The sequence below is a fragment of the Hyperolius riggenbachi genome, chromosome 4, assembly GCF_040937935.1.
Source record: "Hyperolius riggenbachi isolate aHypRig1 chromosome 4, aHypRig1.pri, whole genome shotgun sequence".
Classification (NCBI taxonomy): domain Eukaryota; kingdom Metazoa; phylum Chordata; class Amphibia; order Anura; family Hyperoliidae; genus Hyperolius; species Hyperolius riggenbachi.
The window spans coordinates 471,930,652-471,948,314 of NC_090649.1; the positions used below are offsets into that span (position 1 = coordinate 471,930,652).

The 17,663-nt window shown below is 46.9% G+C and overlaps 1 protein-coding gene across 2 annotated transcripts in view; it reads left to right on the forward strand.

The window, feature by feature from the left end:
• The window catches only part of TGFB2 (transforming growth factor beta 2), a 207,939-nt gene that overhangs the window by 180,441 nt on the left and 9,835 nt on the right, over positions 1-17,663 (forward strand). For both annotated transcript variants that reach the window (XM_068232906.1, XM_068232907.1), the window contains exons 3-6: positions 2,190-2,322; positions 5,521-5,631; positions 7,003-7,180; positions 12,497-12,650. In XM_068232906.1, coding sequence (XP_068089007.1) covers positions 2,190-2,322; positions 5,521-5,631; positions 7,003-7,180; positions 12,497-12,650 — 576 coding nt within the window. The remainder of the gene's footprint in view (positions 1-2,189; positions 2,323-5,520; positions 5,632-7,002; positions 7,181-12,496; positions 12,651-17,663) is intronic.

Below are 17,663 nucleotides of genomic sequence, written 5' to 3' on the forward strand. Positions count from 1 at the left end.
GTCTCTCTCCTTCCCTTTGCCTCCAAACTGCTGGAACGCCACATTTACTCAGAGTTGTCTAACTTTCTCTCTGCTAATTCCCTGTTGGACCCCTTCCAGTCTGGCTTCCGCCCTCAACACTCTACGGAAACCGTTCTCACTAAGGTTGCCAATGACCTCCTAGCTGCTAAAGCCAAAGGCAGATTTTTGGTACTAATACTCCTAGATCTGTCCTCTGCCTTCGACACTGTTGATCATACCCTACTTCTCCAGACCCTCTCAACACTGGGAATCAAGGGCCTAGCACACTCCTGGCTCAACTCTTACCTGTCTGGACGTTCTTTCATGGTCTCCTATGCCAATACCAACTCCTCTCCACGCCCATTGTCTGTGGGAGTACCACAAGGGTCCGTCCTTGGACCCCTCCTCTTTTCCATTTACACCCTTGGCCTGGGACAGATAATAAGCTCTTTTGGGTTTCAATATCACCTCTATGCTGATGACACCCAAATTTATTGTTCTGCCCCAGACCTCTCCACACTACTATCAAAAATCCCCGAATGTCTATCCGCTGTATCTACATTTATGTCATCCCGCTTCCTTAAACTCAATATGAGCAAAACGGAGATTGTGATATTTCCATCTTCGCTCTCTGTTCCACCTCCCATTGTCACAATCAATGTAGATAACACCCCAATAGCATCAACCCCCAAAGCTTGTTGCCTAGGGGTAACTCTGGACTCTGAGCTCTCCTTTAAACCACATATTAACACTTTAACTACCTCCTGCTACTTCCATCTCAAAAACATTTCCAGAATCCGTCCCTTCCTTTCACAAGAAGCAACTAAAATGCTTGTGCATGCCCTAATCATATCCCGTCTTGACTACTGCAACACCCTACTCTGTGGTCTACCAAAAAGCAGACTGGCACCTCTCCAATCCCTACTAAACTCTGCGGCCCGTCTCATCCACCTCTCTTCTAGATCCTCTGAGGCAGCCACTCTCTGCCAATCCCTCCATTGGCTACCAGTTGCCCAAAGGATCCAGTTTAAACTTCTCACACTTGCATACAAAGCTCTACACAAGCTATCGCCTCCATACATTTCCTCTTTAATCTCCAGAGACCTCCCCGCCCGGACCCTCCGTTCCTCACAGGAGACCCTTTTGTCCTCCAGCCTAGTCACCTCCTCTCACTCTCGCATCCAAGACTTCTCACGGGCTGTCCCTCTCTTTTGGAACTCCCTCCCTCAGCCGGTTCGTCATGCCATGAGTCTGGAAACCTTCAAACGTACTTTGAAAACACACCTGTTCAGACAAGCCTATAATTTGCTATAGGCAGCACTGAAGGCACACTGGCTCACCCACTAATCCTTGTGTTTCCTTCCCTTTTGTTTCCTCCCCACTACCCTCTAGATTGTAAGCCTGCAAGGGCAGGGACCTCCTCCTAGTGTTTCTCATATTGCTGTTATTTTAACATATGTACATGTACCAACTACATATCAACTATGTATGTATCTGTATTTATTCTATTCAATGTCATGACTGTACAGTGTCTTGTATTTCTTATGTATATTTGTTCCCCATTATTTATTTGTATTATGTACAGCGCTGCGGAAGATGCTAGCGCTATATAAATAAAAAATAATAATAATAATAAAGTAAATTGTCTATATAGCTTATCTAAAGTTTAGATAGTTTACACTTTGCAAATCTAGCTGAAAACAGCTTCAACAGAATATAATTATTTCTTCCTATGATACAACAGCAGCCATGTTGTTTGTAAACATTACACAAACTGATCTGCATCTCCAGCACTCAGCCTGTGAAAGCCTAATTCCCCCTCCTCCTCCTCCTCCCACTCCCCTCTGCTTCTGAAATCTCTGGCTAGTAACACCTCCTCTCCTCCTGTACAGACTGAGCTCCCATAAGCCCTTGCTACTTGCTAATGAAAATGCCAAGGTACTCTGAAAAGCTGTGGGCGAGGCTTGTTTAGTTTATAGGAATTAGAGTATTAAAACAAAACAAAAAAGTATTTGGCTTGAGGAATGCCCAATAAACAATAGGAAAGGAACACAAATATGCAATGAGTAAAAGTTTATCTTGGATCCACTTTAACATGATAGCCTTGATCTGAGTTTTGATATATTTTTTGTTGATTTTATGTTCTCCTTTATTTGGTGTTCATGCTGGTCCTGTCTCTGTCGCTACAGATTCTTAAAACCAAAGACTTAACGTCGCCGATGCAGCGCTATATAGACAGCAAAGTGGTGAAGACGAGAGCGGAGGGAGAGTGGCTGTCGTTTGACGTCACGGAGGCCATCAGGGAATGGCTGCGACATAAAGGTATGGAAATTTTCTTTGATAAAAACTGGAGTCAGATACTCACCTATAGGGAGGGAAGGATCTGGATCCCATAGTTCCTTCCCGATCCCCTATCCATGTCCTAGGTCCACCACTACCCCTCCCCCAGCGCCCACCCCCATTGGAGTTCTTCTATGTCTTGTGTCTTGTGTCCATGAGTGCTTCCGAAAATGGGCGGCTCCATATGAGTGAGCACTCACTCATGCACAGTACTGAGTCCTCTATCTTCAGAATATAAAAAGGAGAGACGCCGAGAGCCCAATATAGTGTAGTATGCGGAAGGTAATATGGAACAATGTAATGTGAGGAAGTTATACTCACAAACAAGGGTTACCGCTGAGGCAACCACTGTAAGGGCAGGTGAGGAGATTAGACCTGTCCTCACTCAGGATTAAGATGTCGCTCTCTGTAGATAGAAGAAAGGTAGGGGTGGGTCCCCCTTCCCCCAAGGATGGACGCTGTAAACTCGTCAGTGAACAAGCGCCAGCAGGATAAAAACAAACACTAAAGGGGCCCATACACCTAACGATTTTCCCGCCGAAATACGGGCGTTTCGATCACAGTGATCGAAACGGCCGTGAAATCGCTGCGCACACCGCTGACGGAACAATGGATTTCCGTCCGAAATCCATCGTTCCCATCGACTCCCATCGATCCATTAGTGCGGAAGATTTTTCTCGATCGCCGGCGGGTCGGGAGTGCGTTGATAGCGGCGTTCGAATGCCCGACGCAATACAGCGGAGATACATTACCTGCTCCCTCGGCGCAAGTCCCTGCTGTCACCGCTGTCACCTCCCGGCTCCCGGCTGGCATCTTTTCCGTATCACGGCATCCGGCATAACTTCCTGTGTCACTGCAGTGACAGCGGAAGTACAAATAGAGGGCGCTCTATTCTATTTGTACTTCCGCTGTCACTGGAGTGACAGAAAGTTATAAGCGGATGCCGGATGTGTGATGCAGAAGGTGATGGGAGAAGATGCCAGCCGGGAGCCGATGCGGAGAAGAAGACAGCGGTGGATCAGGGGACTCGCGCCGGCCGGAACAGGTAATGTATGCCAGGAAGGGGGGGTAGGATGGCAGCTCCACAGATTGTGATCGATTTCAGGCTGAAATCGATTCACAATCTTTTTGCAGTAAGGTGGCCATATGATCCCTCTCTGATCAGATTCGATCAGAGAGGGATCTATCTTTTGGTCGAATCTGATAGCAAATCGACCAGTGTATGGCCACCTTAAAAGTTTAAAATATGCTGGGAGGAAGTGGTGGACTTACCTCCAAAAGCAAACCAGACAACTGTCTGTCATATACAAAATAAATGCTTTATTGGTACCCCAATGGATGCAACGCGTTTCGCAGGACAAAGCCTGCTTCATCAGGCAATAGGATGGGGATAAACAGCAGCTGTTTAGCAGCACGTATAGCGCCTCACCCACCCCTATCTATCTTCAGAAGGACTTCTAAAGCCTTCCAAGGACTCCCAGTAGTGGCAAATTTAAATGGGGAACAGAAAACACCAGGAGAGGACCAGGAAGGCTCTATGAGATCTAGTGATGACCATGTCTAGGAGAACTCATGGAGAAGCATGTGATTTGTTTGATCAGCTGATAGATTTGCAAAGCTCTGATTTGCTGTCATCACATCCTACTTTTGCGAATGATGATGACTAGCAAATCAGGCTTGCTTATCTATCACCTGACCAAACTGATCACATGCTTCTCCAGGATTTCTCCTACACATGACCATCACTCATGAGATCCAGAGCCCTCCCACTCCATAGGTGAGCATCTGACTTTTTTTCCAGTATGCTGCACATGTGCTTAAACTAGCAAATGAGTGCCCAACGGGCATGGGCAGGTCCAAGCTAGTGAAACGAAAGGGCAGGCAGACACTTGGGGCTGGAGGATAGGTGGAAGAGCAAACAACACTAGCAATGGTTGGAAAGGGGGGGGGGGGGGATGCATGGTGTGTAGGACATGTCAGGAGGCTTAAAAATGTGGTTGGTTATGAAAGTAAATGTTAAAGAGGAACTCCAGCCTAAACAAACATACTGTCATTAAGTTACATTAGTTATGTTAATTAAAATAGATAGGTAATATAATCTCTTACCCACCCTGTTTTAAAAGAACAGGCAAATGTTTGATTTCATGAGGGCAGCCATCTTTTTGGTTGAAAGGAGGTGACAGGGTGCATGAGACACAGTTCCAACTGTCCTGTGTCCTGAGCACCTCTCCCATTTGCTAGGCAACGTGAATAACAACATAGAAAATCCCATCATGCTCTACACAGTATCAGGGAAAAAAACTTTTTTACTTTGATGGGTGGAGCTTAGATAAAATGCAGCTAAAAATGATGCTTTGGTAAGAAAAACAAAGTTATGTTGCTGTGAAACTGTTAAAGAAACACCAAGCCTTTTCAGTTCTGCTGAGTAGATTTTTAGTCCGGAGGTTAACCTATGAGATCCACAGCTCTCATATCTAGATACTTACCTTAGTATAGGGAAGCCTCTGTATCTTCCCAAGGCTTCCCACCAGGGGTGTAACTAGGGGGTAGCAGCCCCTGCAACTGCAGGAGCACCCAGATGTGGGGGGGGGGGCAACTACTAACCTGATACTCCAGATCAGGTGTTTTTGTGGCTACACGTTATGGGTGTGAAGTTCCTGATGGTCTCACTTGTTTTATGAGCCTTGTGAGATGGGCACTCAGACTGTGAGGGTCACCAATAAGAGGCAAAGGAAGGCCCCATCAAAGTTTTTTCTTGGGGTCCCCATGATTTGTAGCTACCCTCCTGCTTCCCACATCCTGCTCCCGGCTACCGATCCAGTGCTGGGACCCTCAGAAGTTCACAGCCCGTATGCAAACAAGGTGGTTTCCTGTTCAGCTCCGTGTGCCTTCACAGTGTGGCTTTTCGATGGGGCTTCAGGGGGTCCCAGCGCTGGAATGGTGAAGATACAAGCTAAGAAAATCTATGGTGTATGTCTACTTTTAGTCTATCTATCGTATAATTTCCCCATTTGTCTTCTGCTCTTTCTCTCTTTCTCCAGTCTCCACCTCTCTCCAGTCTCCACCTCTCTCTCCCCCTCCCCGTATCTCTTCTCTCTTTCTCTCCCTCTCTATCTCTCACATTATCTGTCCCCCATCTTGCTATACAGGCATTAATTGCTGCCATTATCTCTTTTGCAGATAGAAATCTTGGATTTAAAATAAGTTTACATTGTCCTTGTTGCACCTTTGTACCGTCAACCAACTACATCATCCCGAACAAGAGCGAAGAATTGGAGACCAGATTTGCAGGTAAAGTGCACCTTACAGGTGCTCATACATCAACTGATTTTCTATCGAGCGATTAAGAGATCGACTTTATTGGCTGATCAGCAGTGAGGTCAATCGAAAGTCGGTCAACTAGTGGCCCACACACTGCAAGCAAGATCCTAAGTGATTATCTTTCACTAATCAAACTATATGATGTTGTGCCTCCATGCTCTGAAACCAAAAACTGATTCTGTGTCAATCGGAATCATGGGAACAGCAGCCGATTCCTTTACCATTGACTGATATTTTCCATTTTGACCAATCGCGTAAATTAGACCAGATAATGTCCAATTTCCGTTGATTTAGCAAAATGGAACAGAATTGATTCTCCCCCCCCCCCCCCCCTTGAGTTTGAAGGCTCACCTTTCATTAAGACGTGTATTTTCGCCTCCTCTGGTGTCCGGCGACTTTTGCAATGGTCACTGTGAGCGCCAGAGTCACATGATACTTGCGCATTTAGTGACATCACTACATGTGCCGGCGTCACATGGATCAGGTGCTCGCACACCGGACGAGGCGCAGATTGAGGTCGGTGTAACAGGTGGGCCTGCAACACTCAACATGGCCACAGAGGGGGAGGCATACACTTTGGGGGGGGGGGGGGGGAGACCGGCCAGGGGGTCTGTCGGTCATTGGGATATTGAACCCTGTTACTGCTACACACCCATTCAAGCCCTTGCAACCAAGTTTTTCCAGCTTGCCCAATCGATCCTTTTGACCAATTTTGGCTGCAAGTTGAATGAAACAATCAATCGGCTGGCCAATTCGATCATATTGATCGAATCTAGCAGGATTTTGCTGAAAATCAAGTAATATATGGACACCCTACCAGGGGCGTAACAGCCCATGAGGCCCCCATGCAAAATTGTCATGGGGCCCCCTGGAATCCAAATTTCTGCCCACCCTACCTGATCGACACGCCCTCCCCCCCCCTCCCTCCATATGCACCTTGCCCCGACACACATGCAGAATAGCGCAGGGGCCAGAGTAATATTTATCTGCTCCACTGCTGCCGATCACATGATTTGCATCGGTCATGTGATCGGGAGCCAGTGAATGGCAGCAGAAAGTGGGCGGCTGGGATGCATGGAGGAGACCCACAGTGCTGGAGCAGGTAAACATCACTTCCTCTGCTACTCTGCGTGAGGAGGAGGCGTGGCCCCCACATCCCCGGGCCCCCCAGCGGTTGCAGGGGTTGCAGGGACTATTGTTAGACCACTGCACCCTAATGCTTAATTTTGGTTGTTTTCTGGCGTTGGGCTCTCGGTAAGCTTTACAGATTATGCAGGGGGATAGTGCTTGTGTTGCATATTGACTGACGTCACTCTTTTTTCTGAATATCTTTCTCAAAAGGTATTGATGACCCCTTTTTACACCCCATCATCGACCACAAAAATGTGAAGCCTGGGCATAAAAAGATAAACAGCCAGTCTCCCCATCTATTGCTCATGCTGCTGCCATCCTACCGGCAGGAATCGCAGCAGCCGAACCGACGGAAGAAACGGGCGCTAGACGCCGCCTATTGTTTCAGGTATGTGTCTAGAAAACATTTTTGTCACAGATCTTCTGGGCCAAGCAAAGAAAAACTAAAGCAAATAGCCAGATCAGCATAATTATATCGTCTGTATCTGAAATCATCAGTATTGCTTTTTCAGTACTTTAACCATTTCAGCCCGCGGGGATTTTTCACCTTATGCATGAGAGCAATTTTCACCTCCCATTCATTCGCTAATAACTTTATCACTACTTATCACAATTTATTGATCTATATCTTGTTTTTTCCTCCACTAATTAGGCTTTCTTTGAGTGGTACATTTTACTAAGAATTATTTTTTTATAAATGCATTTTAACAGGATTAATAAGAAAAAAATCATTATTTCTCAGTTTTCAGCCATTATAGCTTTAAAATAATTAAAACCTTTGTATTTTATTTGCCCGTTTGTCTCGGTTATGACACCATTTAAATTTTGTCCCTATCACAATGTATGGCGCCAAAATTTTATTTGGAAATAAAGGTGCATTTTTTCCGTTTTGCGTCCATCACTATGTACAAGCTTATAATTTAAAAAATGTTCGTAGTATACCCCCGTCAAATGCATATTTAAAAAGTTCAAACCCTTAGGTAACTATTTATGTCTTTTTTTTTTTTTTTTTAATTGTAATTTTTTTTTTCAATGAAACATTTTATTTGGGTAATATTTTGCTGTGGGAAATAGTTAATTTTTAATGTTATTATATGTGTAAAATGTAATGTAAAAAATATGTAGATGTAGTTTTACTATTTGGCCACAAGATGGCCACCTTGAATTTTTTTTTCCCCTCCTTGTGCTTCTCGCTAACCGGAAGCACAAGGGGAATGCGGAAATTTTTGCGTGCAGAAAGACTGAAGCCTCTTGTAAGAGTGCTTCGGTTTTTCTGCTGGGGACACTGATCGGTAATCTGGAACCATGTTCCCGTTCACTGATCGCAGGGCTACCAGGGGAGAGCACGGGGGTGCGCGCGCCGAAGTGCGGCACCGCAGCAGAGCAGCCGCCCAGACGTCCGGGCGGCAGGAATAGTTAAAGTGAATGTCTAGAGAACTAAAAGAAAAAAAAATATTTGCCTATGGAGAGGGAAGCCTCTGGTCCTATAGAGCAGAGTTCCCCAACCCAACATCCCCAACAGTACATGTTTTGCAGAATATAACATGTGGAATAATTAGTGTTGCAGCAGAGCTGATTAACCTGCTCCTGTGGATTTCCACAAAACATGCACTGTTGGTGGACCTTGAGGACAGGGTTGGGGAACACTGCAGAGCCTTTCTGTTCCTTTCCTGGTCCCCTCATTCCAGCGCTGTCACCCCCTTTCAGCATTATTCGAGTGGTCGGTGGAATACTGCTCTGTGCCGCCACGGGAGGCTTCAGAAGTCTTCAGGAGCCCGAGCGCTCCCGAAGATGGACGGCTTCGTACTGCGCCTGCACGAGTGTGCTTTCTCTCATGCTCACGCATGCGCCTCCCATCTGTGGTAGCACTAGGGCTTCCGAAGACTTCTGAAGCCTCCCCTGGAAGCAGATTGGAATGAGGTAACCGCGCTGGAACGAGGAGACTGTGAGAGGAACTATGGCACCTATTTTCTTCTGATTCCAGAGCCGGGACAAGGTCCTCCAGCACCCAAGGCTGAGACAGCAAAGTGCGCCCCTCCATCCCTCCCACCCCAGCCGTCACACACTGATTGCTATTAGACAAAGAGGGCCACAGGGCCCACAACCTCCCCAACACTTTAATATCTAGTTATCTGGCTTGCAGTCACTGCCATGTATCCCCTTTTATTATTTCTTTCTGCTTCAAACACAATTAGGAATGACAGCTGAATTAATTCTGCGCCCCCTCCTACACTGCTCCCTAAGGCTGGAGCCTCTCCAGCCTATGCCTCGGCCCGGCCCTGTCTGATTCAATAAAATAATTGAATCGGAAGGTCGATCGGGCTGCAATGTCTTGGCTAGAAGATCAGCAAGTGCCGTTCGCTAAGCGATTTTTTTTTAAAATAAAGAAAACCCTTAGAATCCCCCATGAAGAGATGGACTAGTCATTTCTGTCAGATTCCTACTACCTACTGTAAATGACAGTCAGTGAAGTTTCTAGGATAAATTTCACCCAGGGCGAGTGTCAAAAAATACGCCCCCCCCCCCCCAACAGTCATGGTACTTTATGTGAGAGTCGTAGGGCACCTTAAATATCCAATCCGTTGTGGTCGCTATCACCAAATGTAATTTGTGTTAATCACGCACCTGTACCCACATCTCAAGCCGGCGGAAATGCTCGTCGCAAAAAAAATAAATAATTGATGGTTGTCGTGAAAATTGCCGTAAAAAAATGCGTATTGGGTATGGGCCTTTACAATTTTCAACTGGGGGGGGGAGGGGGCAGCCAAAACAGAGGTAGAGTTCAGAAATAAAGATAGCACCTACTAAGCCAACACAGGAGATCACATAGCAGGAACTAAACTAAAGGGGCCCATACACTTACCAATTTTTCCCGCCAATATACAGCCGATTCGATCACTGTGATCGAATCGACTGTGAAATCGTTGCACAAATGCTGACCAAACGATCGATTTCCATTCAAAACCAATCGTTGCCGTCGATCTGTCCGTGCGGAAGATTTCGTTTGATCACCGGCGGGTCGGGAGTGCGTCGATAGCAGAGTTCGAATGTCCGACGACCAATGGTAGCGGCAATACATTACCTGCTCCACCGGCGCGTGCTCCTTCTCCGCTCTGGGCTCCAGGGCTGCAGCTTCACTTCTTCCTGTCCCGGCAGGAAGTTTAAACAGTAAAGCGCCCTCTACTGTTTAAACTACCCCCGGACAGGAAGTACAGTGAAGCTGGAGCCGAGCGCGGAGAAGACAGCGGAGATCAGGGGACTAGCGCTGGCCGGATCAGGTTATGTATGGGGGGGCAGCGTCAGCTCCACAGATTGTTATCGGTTTCGTGCTGAAATCGATTCACAATCTGTTTACAGTAAAGGCAGCCATACGATCCCTCTCTGATCAGATTCGATCAGAGAGGGATCTATCTGTTGGTCGATCTGATGGCAAATCGACCAGTGTATAGCCACCTTAACTCACTTCCAGCTTCAAAGCCATAGATCATACACAGAAGATTATACAGCAGATAATGCCTGGTACACACCATGCAATTTCTCGTCAGATTGACTGTTGAATCAATAATTTCTAACAGGTCCGATCTGATTTCTGATCATTGTTCTGATCAATTTTTTATTGATTCAATTGTCAATCTGACAGGAAATTGCATGGTGTGTACTAGGCATTATCATTAGAGTACTACTCAGACCAGAGCAAAGAGGAGCGTCCCCCCTCTTCCCACTGAGAGTGGCCACAACGGGAGGAAAAGCGTCAGAGGTCAATGAAGCTAGTGGGGGGGAGGACGAAAGTCACTGGAGCTAGTGTGGGGAGGGAGGGAGAAGGTCACTTAGGATAGTGGGGGACACAGAAGGTCACTTGAGCTAGTGTGGGGAGAGGTCACTGGAGCTAGTGGGGGGAGGGAGAAGGTCACTGGGATTAGATGGGGAGGGAAGAGGTCAATGGGGCTATTGGGAGGTGGCAGAAGGTCACTGAGGCTACTGGGGGAGGGGGGGGAGGTCACTGGGGCTAGTGGGAGGAGGGAGAAGGTCACTGGGGATAGAGGGGGGAAGCAGATGGTCACTGGAGATAGTGGGGGAGAGAGGAGATCACTGGAGCTACTGGGGAAGGGGGGGGGGGGAGAGGAGGTCACTGGGGGTAGGCAAAAAGCCACTGGAGCTAATGGGGGGAGGGATGAGGTCACTGGGGCTAGCAGGGGCAGGAAGAAGTTCACTTGGGCTAGCAGGGGGAGGGAGAAGAACACTGCAGCAGGGGGGGGGGGGGGGTAGGGGGGCAGAAGGTCACTGGGGCTACTGGAGGGGGCAGGAGGCCACTGGAGCTTAAGGGGAAGAGGGAGGAGGTCACTGGAGCTAGTGGGGGGAGGGAGGAGGTCACTGGGGCTAGTGGGGGCAGGACAAAGGTCACTGGGGCTACTGGGTGGAGCAAGAAGGTCACCGGAGCTAGCGAGGTGAGGGGAAAGGTAGTTGAAGACAGTGGGGGCAGGTAGATTTATACTTACTATTCTGATTGCAGGTGTCCATTCCTCTACTGTCCTAAGGGGGCAAGGCTTCCTCCAGGCTGGTCTTCCTCCTGTCAGACGAGCACTCCTTAGTGTACAGTAAGCTGGGGTGACCTCTCCCCAGGGGAGCGGGGTTTCCTCTGGAGATGATATGAAGCTTCCTCCAGGACAGGTACACTTCCACCTTCCAGGCACTGCTCCTAAATCAGCTTCCAGGGGCTACAGATGGCCTTTCCTGCATGTGGATGGCAGGGCTCACATTCGCCGGCCACCCTATCATCCATGTCCCATGTGGGGGCGGGGCTTCCGCGATTGGGGGCGGGGCTTATGGCGGCCAGGAAACCTCTCCTAAGTGTCCCAGATCGGGACAGCTACTTGTTGTCATAATGGCCTGGGACCCCAGCAGAGCCTCAGCCCTCAGCTGCCTGTCAGTTCCTTCTCCTCCCCAGTCCCCCACACTCAGCCAGGAACACATCAGCAGCAAGCTGACTGCTTCAGTGCCCTGATGGCTGCTGCAATGCCGCTGCAGGAAGTCATTGTCACCACGTGGTGATTACTTGTTGCTGGCAGCCATGGCAACAGGAAGCCCAGGAGGAGTCAGTGGAGACAGAGAGGTGATCGCAGAGCTGCTTCTTCTACCTCTTCAACTAGCGTCACCCTCTCTCTGTCAGTCCCGTCCTTCTGCCTGCGCCCCCTTCTCCTCAGTGCTGCACTGCGCCCCGTGCTGTGGCACTGTCCGCACGCCTGTAGAAACGGGCCTGATGACAGTGGCATATGAGAAAAGTCATTTATAGCTAATTTAACTCGGGGGTGGGGGGCTTGGGGTTGTACTTTTTATTTATGTGTTTTCATGTATGTCCATTTTTTTATTTATTTTTTTGCGATAGTGATCCTTTAATTAGTACTGTACAGTGTTCTCCCCAGAAATGTTTTCCAGCCGGGTGGCATGAAAAAGTAGTCGGGTGGGGCAAGATGTGCTTCTGTGAGAAACTCTGCTTACAGCATAGGAGGAGGTGAGCCCATGACAGCCGGGTGGTCACCAAAACTAGCCGGGTGGAGCACCCGGCTAAAAGAGTCTGGGGAGAACACTTCTGTATCCAACCACTACATAAATGGCTGCAGCAGTGAGATCAATAATATGTGAACACTGGTCCATACTGTCATCCATGCCTTTCCAAACACCTAACAGTAATCATTGTGTTTGACAGGAACGTCCAGGACAATTGCTGCCTTCGCCAATTGTACATCGACTTCAAGAGGGATCTCGGCTGGAAGTGGATTCACGAACCCAAAGGATACAATGCCAACTTCTGCGCAGGAGCCTGCCCCTATCTGTGGAGCTCCGACACCCAGCATTCTCGAGTACGTACAGATATCACCCTCAGCTACTGCTATAGACATTTTCAAAGCCGCCCACTAGGGATAGTCAGTGAAATGCAAATAGTTTTGAATTGATGCAGCGTTATGCAAATTGAACGCAAATTTATGCATCTTGAAATTGAACCAGTCAAATCCTGCTGAGGTAAAATTTGATTGGTCCATTTTCAAGATTTTAAAGGTGACATTCTACGACAATTTAGTCTTTCAGAAAAACGTTTTTGTTTTTTATTATAATCGATTGTGATGGACAGGAGGTACAGATCGGTTTGTTGATGGTGAAATAATCAATGTACAATCTTATTGCATTTTATGTCTAATATAAATAATATTATGTCTTATGTCGATATATTATTGTGACATTTAATTTCAGATTGCATTTATCTGATCGCTGGGGCGATACTTTGCTGCAAATTGGGCTGTTAGTGGCCAGCTTAATGCTAATCGTTTAGCGACAATTTAGTCCATCAGAAAAACTGTTAATATAATTGATTGGTTTGTTTATGGTGAAATAATAGTCTTGTGACATAATTTCTGATTAGGTGATTCTTCACTGAAAATTGTACCTATGGGTAGGGGGGGGGGGGGGGGGGGCACCTTAAAGGGAATCTGAAGTGAAAATAAACTTATGAGTGAATTGTATGTGTAGTACAGCTAAGAAATAGAACGCCAATAGCAAAGATATGAGTCTCATATTGTTTCCAGTACAGGAAGAGTTAAGAAACATCAGTTGTTATCTATGCAAAAGAGCTTCTCTGAGCTCTCTGACTTGGGTCAGAAAATTTCCTATTTTCGGAAGCAGTTATACATCAAAGAAGCAGTGAAAGACAACTTCAGATAAGATTTTACTGCAGAGAAGTTCAAAGGGTCATTAGCTCTGCTGTGTTTCATAGTTTAAAATTCAGGGTGTAGTTGGTGCATCTGACAGCTGCACCAGAAGGCAGTTTTGCAACCCTAGCCAGCCAGGTAATAAAGAATAAATAATGCAAAAATTGTGCTTGTTGCCTATTAATTGCATACAAAAAAATCAACCTGGACTTAAAAGGGGGTCACTTTGATGGTGTTTCCTTTCTTGGCACTTGAGCCTTGTCCACAAACCATTTACTAGCTGCAGGGTGCAATCACATGTTCTGGTGTGATTACGTGACAACAGATTCCTGCTGGAGCACTTGTGTTTCCTCGTACATTTTGTAACTGAATTCTAATGATACCCAGGAAATGAAGCCTCGAAGATGTTCCCGAGTATATAATTGATATCTTAAGCTGGCCATAAACTGGCCCGTTTCGACAGCAGATTCGATCACTGGGATCGAATCTGCTGCCAATCGTTCACGCTACACGCCGAATTTCGATCCATTTCGTCCGATCCCGTCGATCGCGCCGTGCGGAAAATAACCGTCGATCGCCCGTGGGTAAAGAGCGCATCGCTAGTGGCGTTCGAGTGCCCGACGACCGACACAATAGAGCCCGCATACATTACCTTCTCCGCCGGCGCGACTCCAGTCTCCCGGTCACCGCTGCTCTGTCTGCGCTCTGGTCTCCAGGTCCGGCATGCCTCACTTCTTCTAGCCCGGCAGGAAGTTTAAACAGTAGAGCGCCCTCTACTGTTTAAACTTCCTGCCGGGCTAGAAGAAGTGAGGCATGCCGCACCTGGAGACCAGAGCGGAGACAGAGCAGCGGTGACCGGGAGACTGGAGTCGCGCCGGCGGAGCAGGTAATGTATGCGGGCGGGCTGGGGGAAAGCAGCAGCAGCACCACCACAACAGATTGTGAACGGTTTCAGGCTGAAATCGGTTCACAATCTGTTTGCTGTAAAGGTAGCCATACGATCCCTCTCTGATCAGTTTCGATCAGAGATCAGAGAGGGATCTATCTGTTGGTCGAATCTGATGGCAAATCGACCAGTGTATGGCCACCTTAAAGCCTTGTAGTGGCTGGATAGTGTACTGGCTAAGGTATCTGCCTCTGACACAGGAGACCAGGGTTAGTGTCTCAGCTCTTCCTGTTCAGTAAAGGTGGCCATACACTTATAGATTTGCAGCAGATTCGACCATCAGATAGATTTCTGTCAGATGCCTGTCAAGGTGAATCTGACAAGAATCTATCTGATGTGTGACACACACTAGGAGCAGATTTCCAGTAGATTTCAGAATGAAATCTGTTGGAAATCTATCTAAATGCATTATTGGACCATTTGATCCAATGCAACTCTATGGGCCATCGATCTGCTGCCAGCAGCAAATTGACCTAGATTTTCCATCCACTCAGATAGAATCAACCGCAAATCAATCGATAGATTTGATAAAATCGATTTCTGATCAATCAATTCTATAGAATCGATTGATCAATCAATGGCTGAAATCGACCAGTGTATGGGCCCTTTAAGGCTGCACCTATTCAGTGAGGAGACTTTGGGCAAGTCTCCCTAACACTGTTACTACTGCCTATAGAGCACACCCTAGTGGCTGCAGCTCTGGTGCTTTGAGTCCTCCAGGAGAAAAGCGCAATGTAAATGTTCTGTGTCTTGTCTTGACACTCTAGATCAGGGGTCCCCAAATATTTTGGTACAAGGGCCGGGTCAACATACTTCAGACTGCTGGAGGGCCGGAGTATACATAAAATGATGTAGAAGTCTTTGCGGGCCAGACAGTGAAGCATACCCAGTTGACAACCTGCAGTCCAATTGGACGGCAGTGTTACCGACCTGATGTGGAATTTGATTAGAAACCAGCGAATTACAGCTTTCTGGCTTCCATGTGGATGGGTGGTGCCACCACTGGGTGGTGCCAGCACTGCTATTCTATATGCGGACCACCAATATGTAAAGATGTAGCTGACCGCATCTGTAAGTAATACATTTTGTGTGTGGGGGGCCGGTAAAGCCTCAGGGCGCAGGCCTTAGTTTGAGGACCACTGCTCTAGATGCTTCTCGGTAGTAGTTGCCACTGCAGTGTAGACTAGCTTGGGCTCCCCGGGGTTCCCGATCTTTCTTGATGCGTTGGCGAGCCACCAGCCTGGTGAATCATCTTTGAGGAGCGCAGGCTAAGAGCTTTGTTCTCCTACACGCCCGCCCGCTCTGCCATGCACTATGACGCTAATCCTCTGCCAGCCTCCATAGCAATATTGTTATTGGTTTATATAGCGCCAGCCTCTTCTATGGTGCAGTACAATAGCATATAGGGTATAACTATATAAAATAAACAATACAACAGTTAAAGAGGAACGTCAGCCTAAACCGGCAAACTGTCATTAAGTTACATTAGTTATGTTAATTAAAATAGATAGGTAATATAATCTCTTACCCACCCTGTTTAAAAGAACAGGCAAATGTTTGTGATTTCATGAGGGCAGCCATCTTTTTGGTTGAAAGGAGGTGACAGGGAGCATGAGACACAGTTCCAACTGTCCTGTGTCCTGATCATCCCTCCCAGCTGCGCACACTAGGTAACGAGAACAACAACATCAGAAATTCCACCATGCTTTGCACAGCCTCAGCATAGCTCCCAACTTTTGGAGACAGGAAAAAGGGACACTAAGACAAGCCTCTGCCACGCCTTTAACCACGCCCCAATTTTTTAAAACTACGCCCCTCCCCTATACAGTTCCCCCCCTCCATCCTATGCAGATATTGGCGCATGGAGCGATGGTAGGGAAGTTATTTAAAGAATAATCACAGCACACATATGTATTAAAGGATATAAATTAGAGTAAAGAGCTCTAAAGGAAGAGTTGTGAATATATTAAACAAGAAAATATAGAATGAAATGTGCAAAATATTATATTCTTCACAAGCATTTTGAAAGATAAGATATCCACCTCACTATTCAGATGCTCTGTAACAAGATAGCCAGGGTAGAGATCCCTGTGTCACTCTCTCTCAGCTTCAAAGACATTCCTGCTGAGTTTTAGGTTATTGTGCTGCTGATGAAGTTCAGCGTGAGGCAAAGCTGCAGAGTGTGATGTGATGCATGTACTTTAGTGTTCTTTGCAAAGACCATGGGCAGTGAAACAGTTAACTGCAAACTCTCTTGCTCAGTGAAGAGGTCGGGACATTTGACCAGTGCCCCGTGATGCAGTGATAGAGGCTGCAGATCGTTAGTGCCACGGAGAAACCGTGACACTTGGCTGGTCTGCCTCAGGGGAAAAATGCCCAGGCAGATTTCTTCTGTGCAGCTAAAAATGAGGCTTGGGTAAGAAAACCAAAGTTCTGATGCTGTTTAAACTGTTAAAGAAACACCAAGCCTTCTTAGTGCTGCTGAGTAGATTTTTAGTCTGGAGGTTCACTTTAACAATACAAGACAATAGTGGATTACAGCTGATTCAGTGAACAAATCAACTACAGATTATTACACACGGGTGGGAGGTATGCACACACATTACACAGCATTGTGAGATAAAATGGGAAGAGAGTCCTCGGCCAAAAGACCTTACAGGAGATGCTTTTAGATGGAGGCGACAAGAGGAGGATAGTTTGTCAATGTGTGGTTTGAATGAGAGACTTGAGTCCAGAATTACACCTAGGCAACGAGACTGGGGGACAGGTGTCATTGAAGTGCCATTGACAGAAATAGTGATGTCACGTATGGGCATTGCAGTGTGAGATGGGAAGATTACCATTTTAGTCTTGTCTATATAGAGTTTTAGAAAATGGGAGGACATGATGGAGGACATTGCATTGAGACAGTCAGGGACACGGGTTGTCTTAGTATCCAAGTCAGGGGCTGAAAGGTAGATTTTGGGTATTTGTGTAATGGAAACCCCAGCCCTGATTCCGACACTACTGCAGTGCAACTGATCAACAGGACTGCCAGGCAACTGGTATTGTTTAAAAGAGAATAAATATAGCAGCCTCCATATTCTCATTTTAGGTTTCCTTTAATGTTTTTAGGGGCATCTGTTAATATTATGACTTAGCTTACAGGAGTGTCAGGGAGCATTGATGGACTGAGAGCTGGAAAAGCTGAGAAAATCCACTTGCTGGCCAAGCAGCAGTAATCA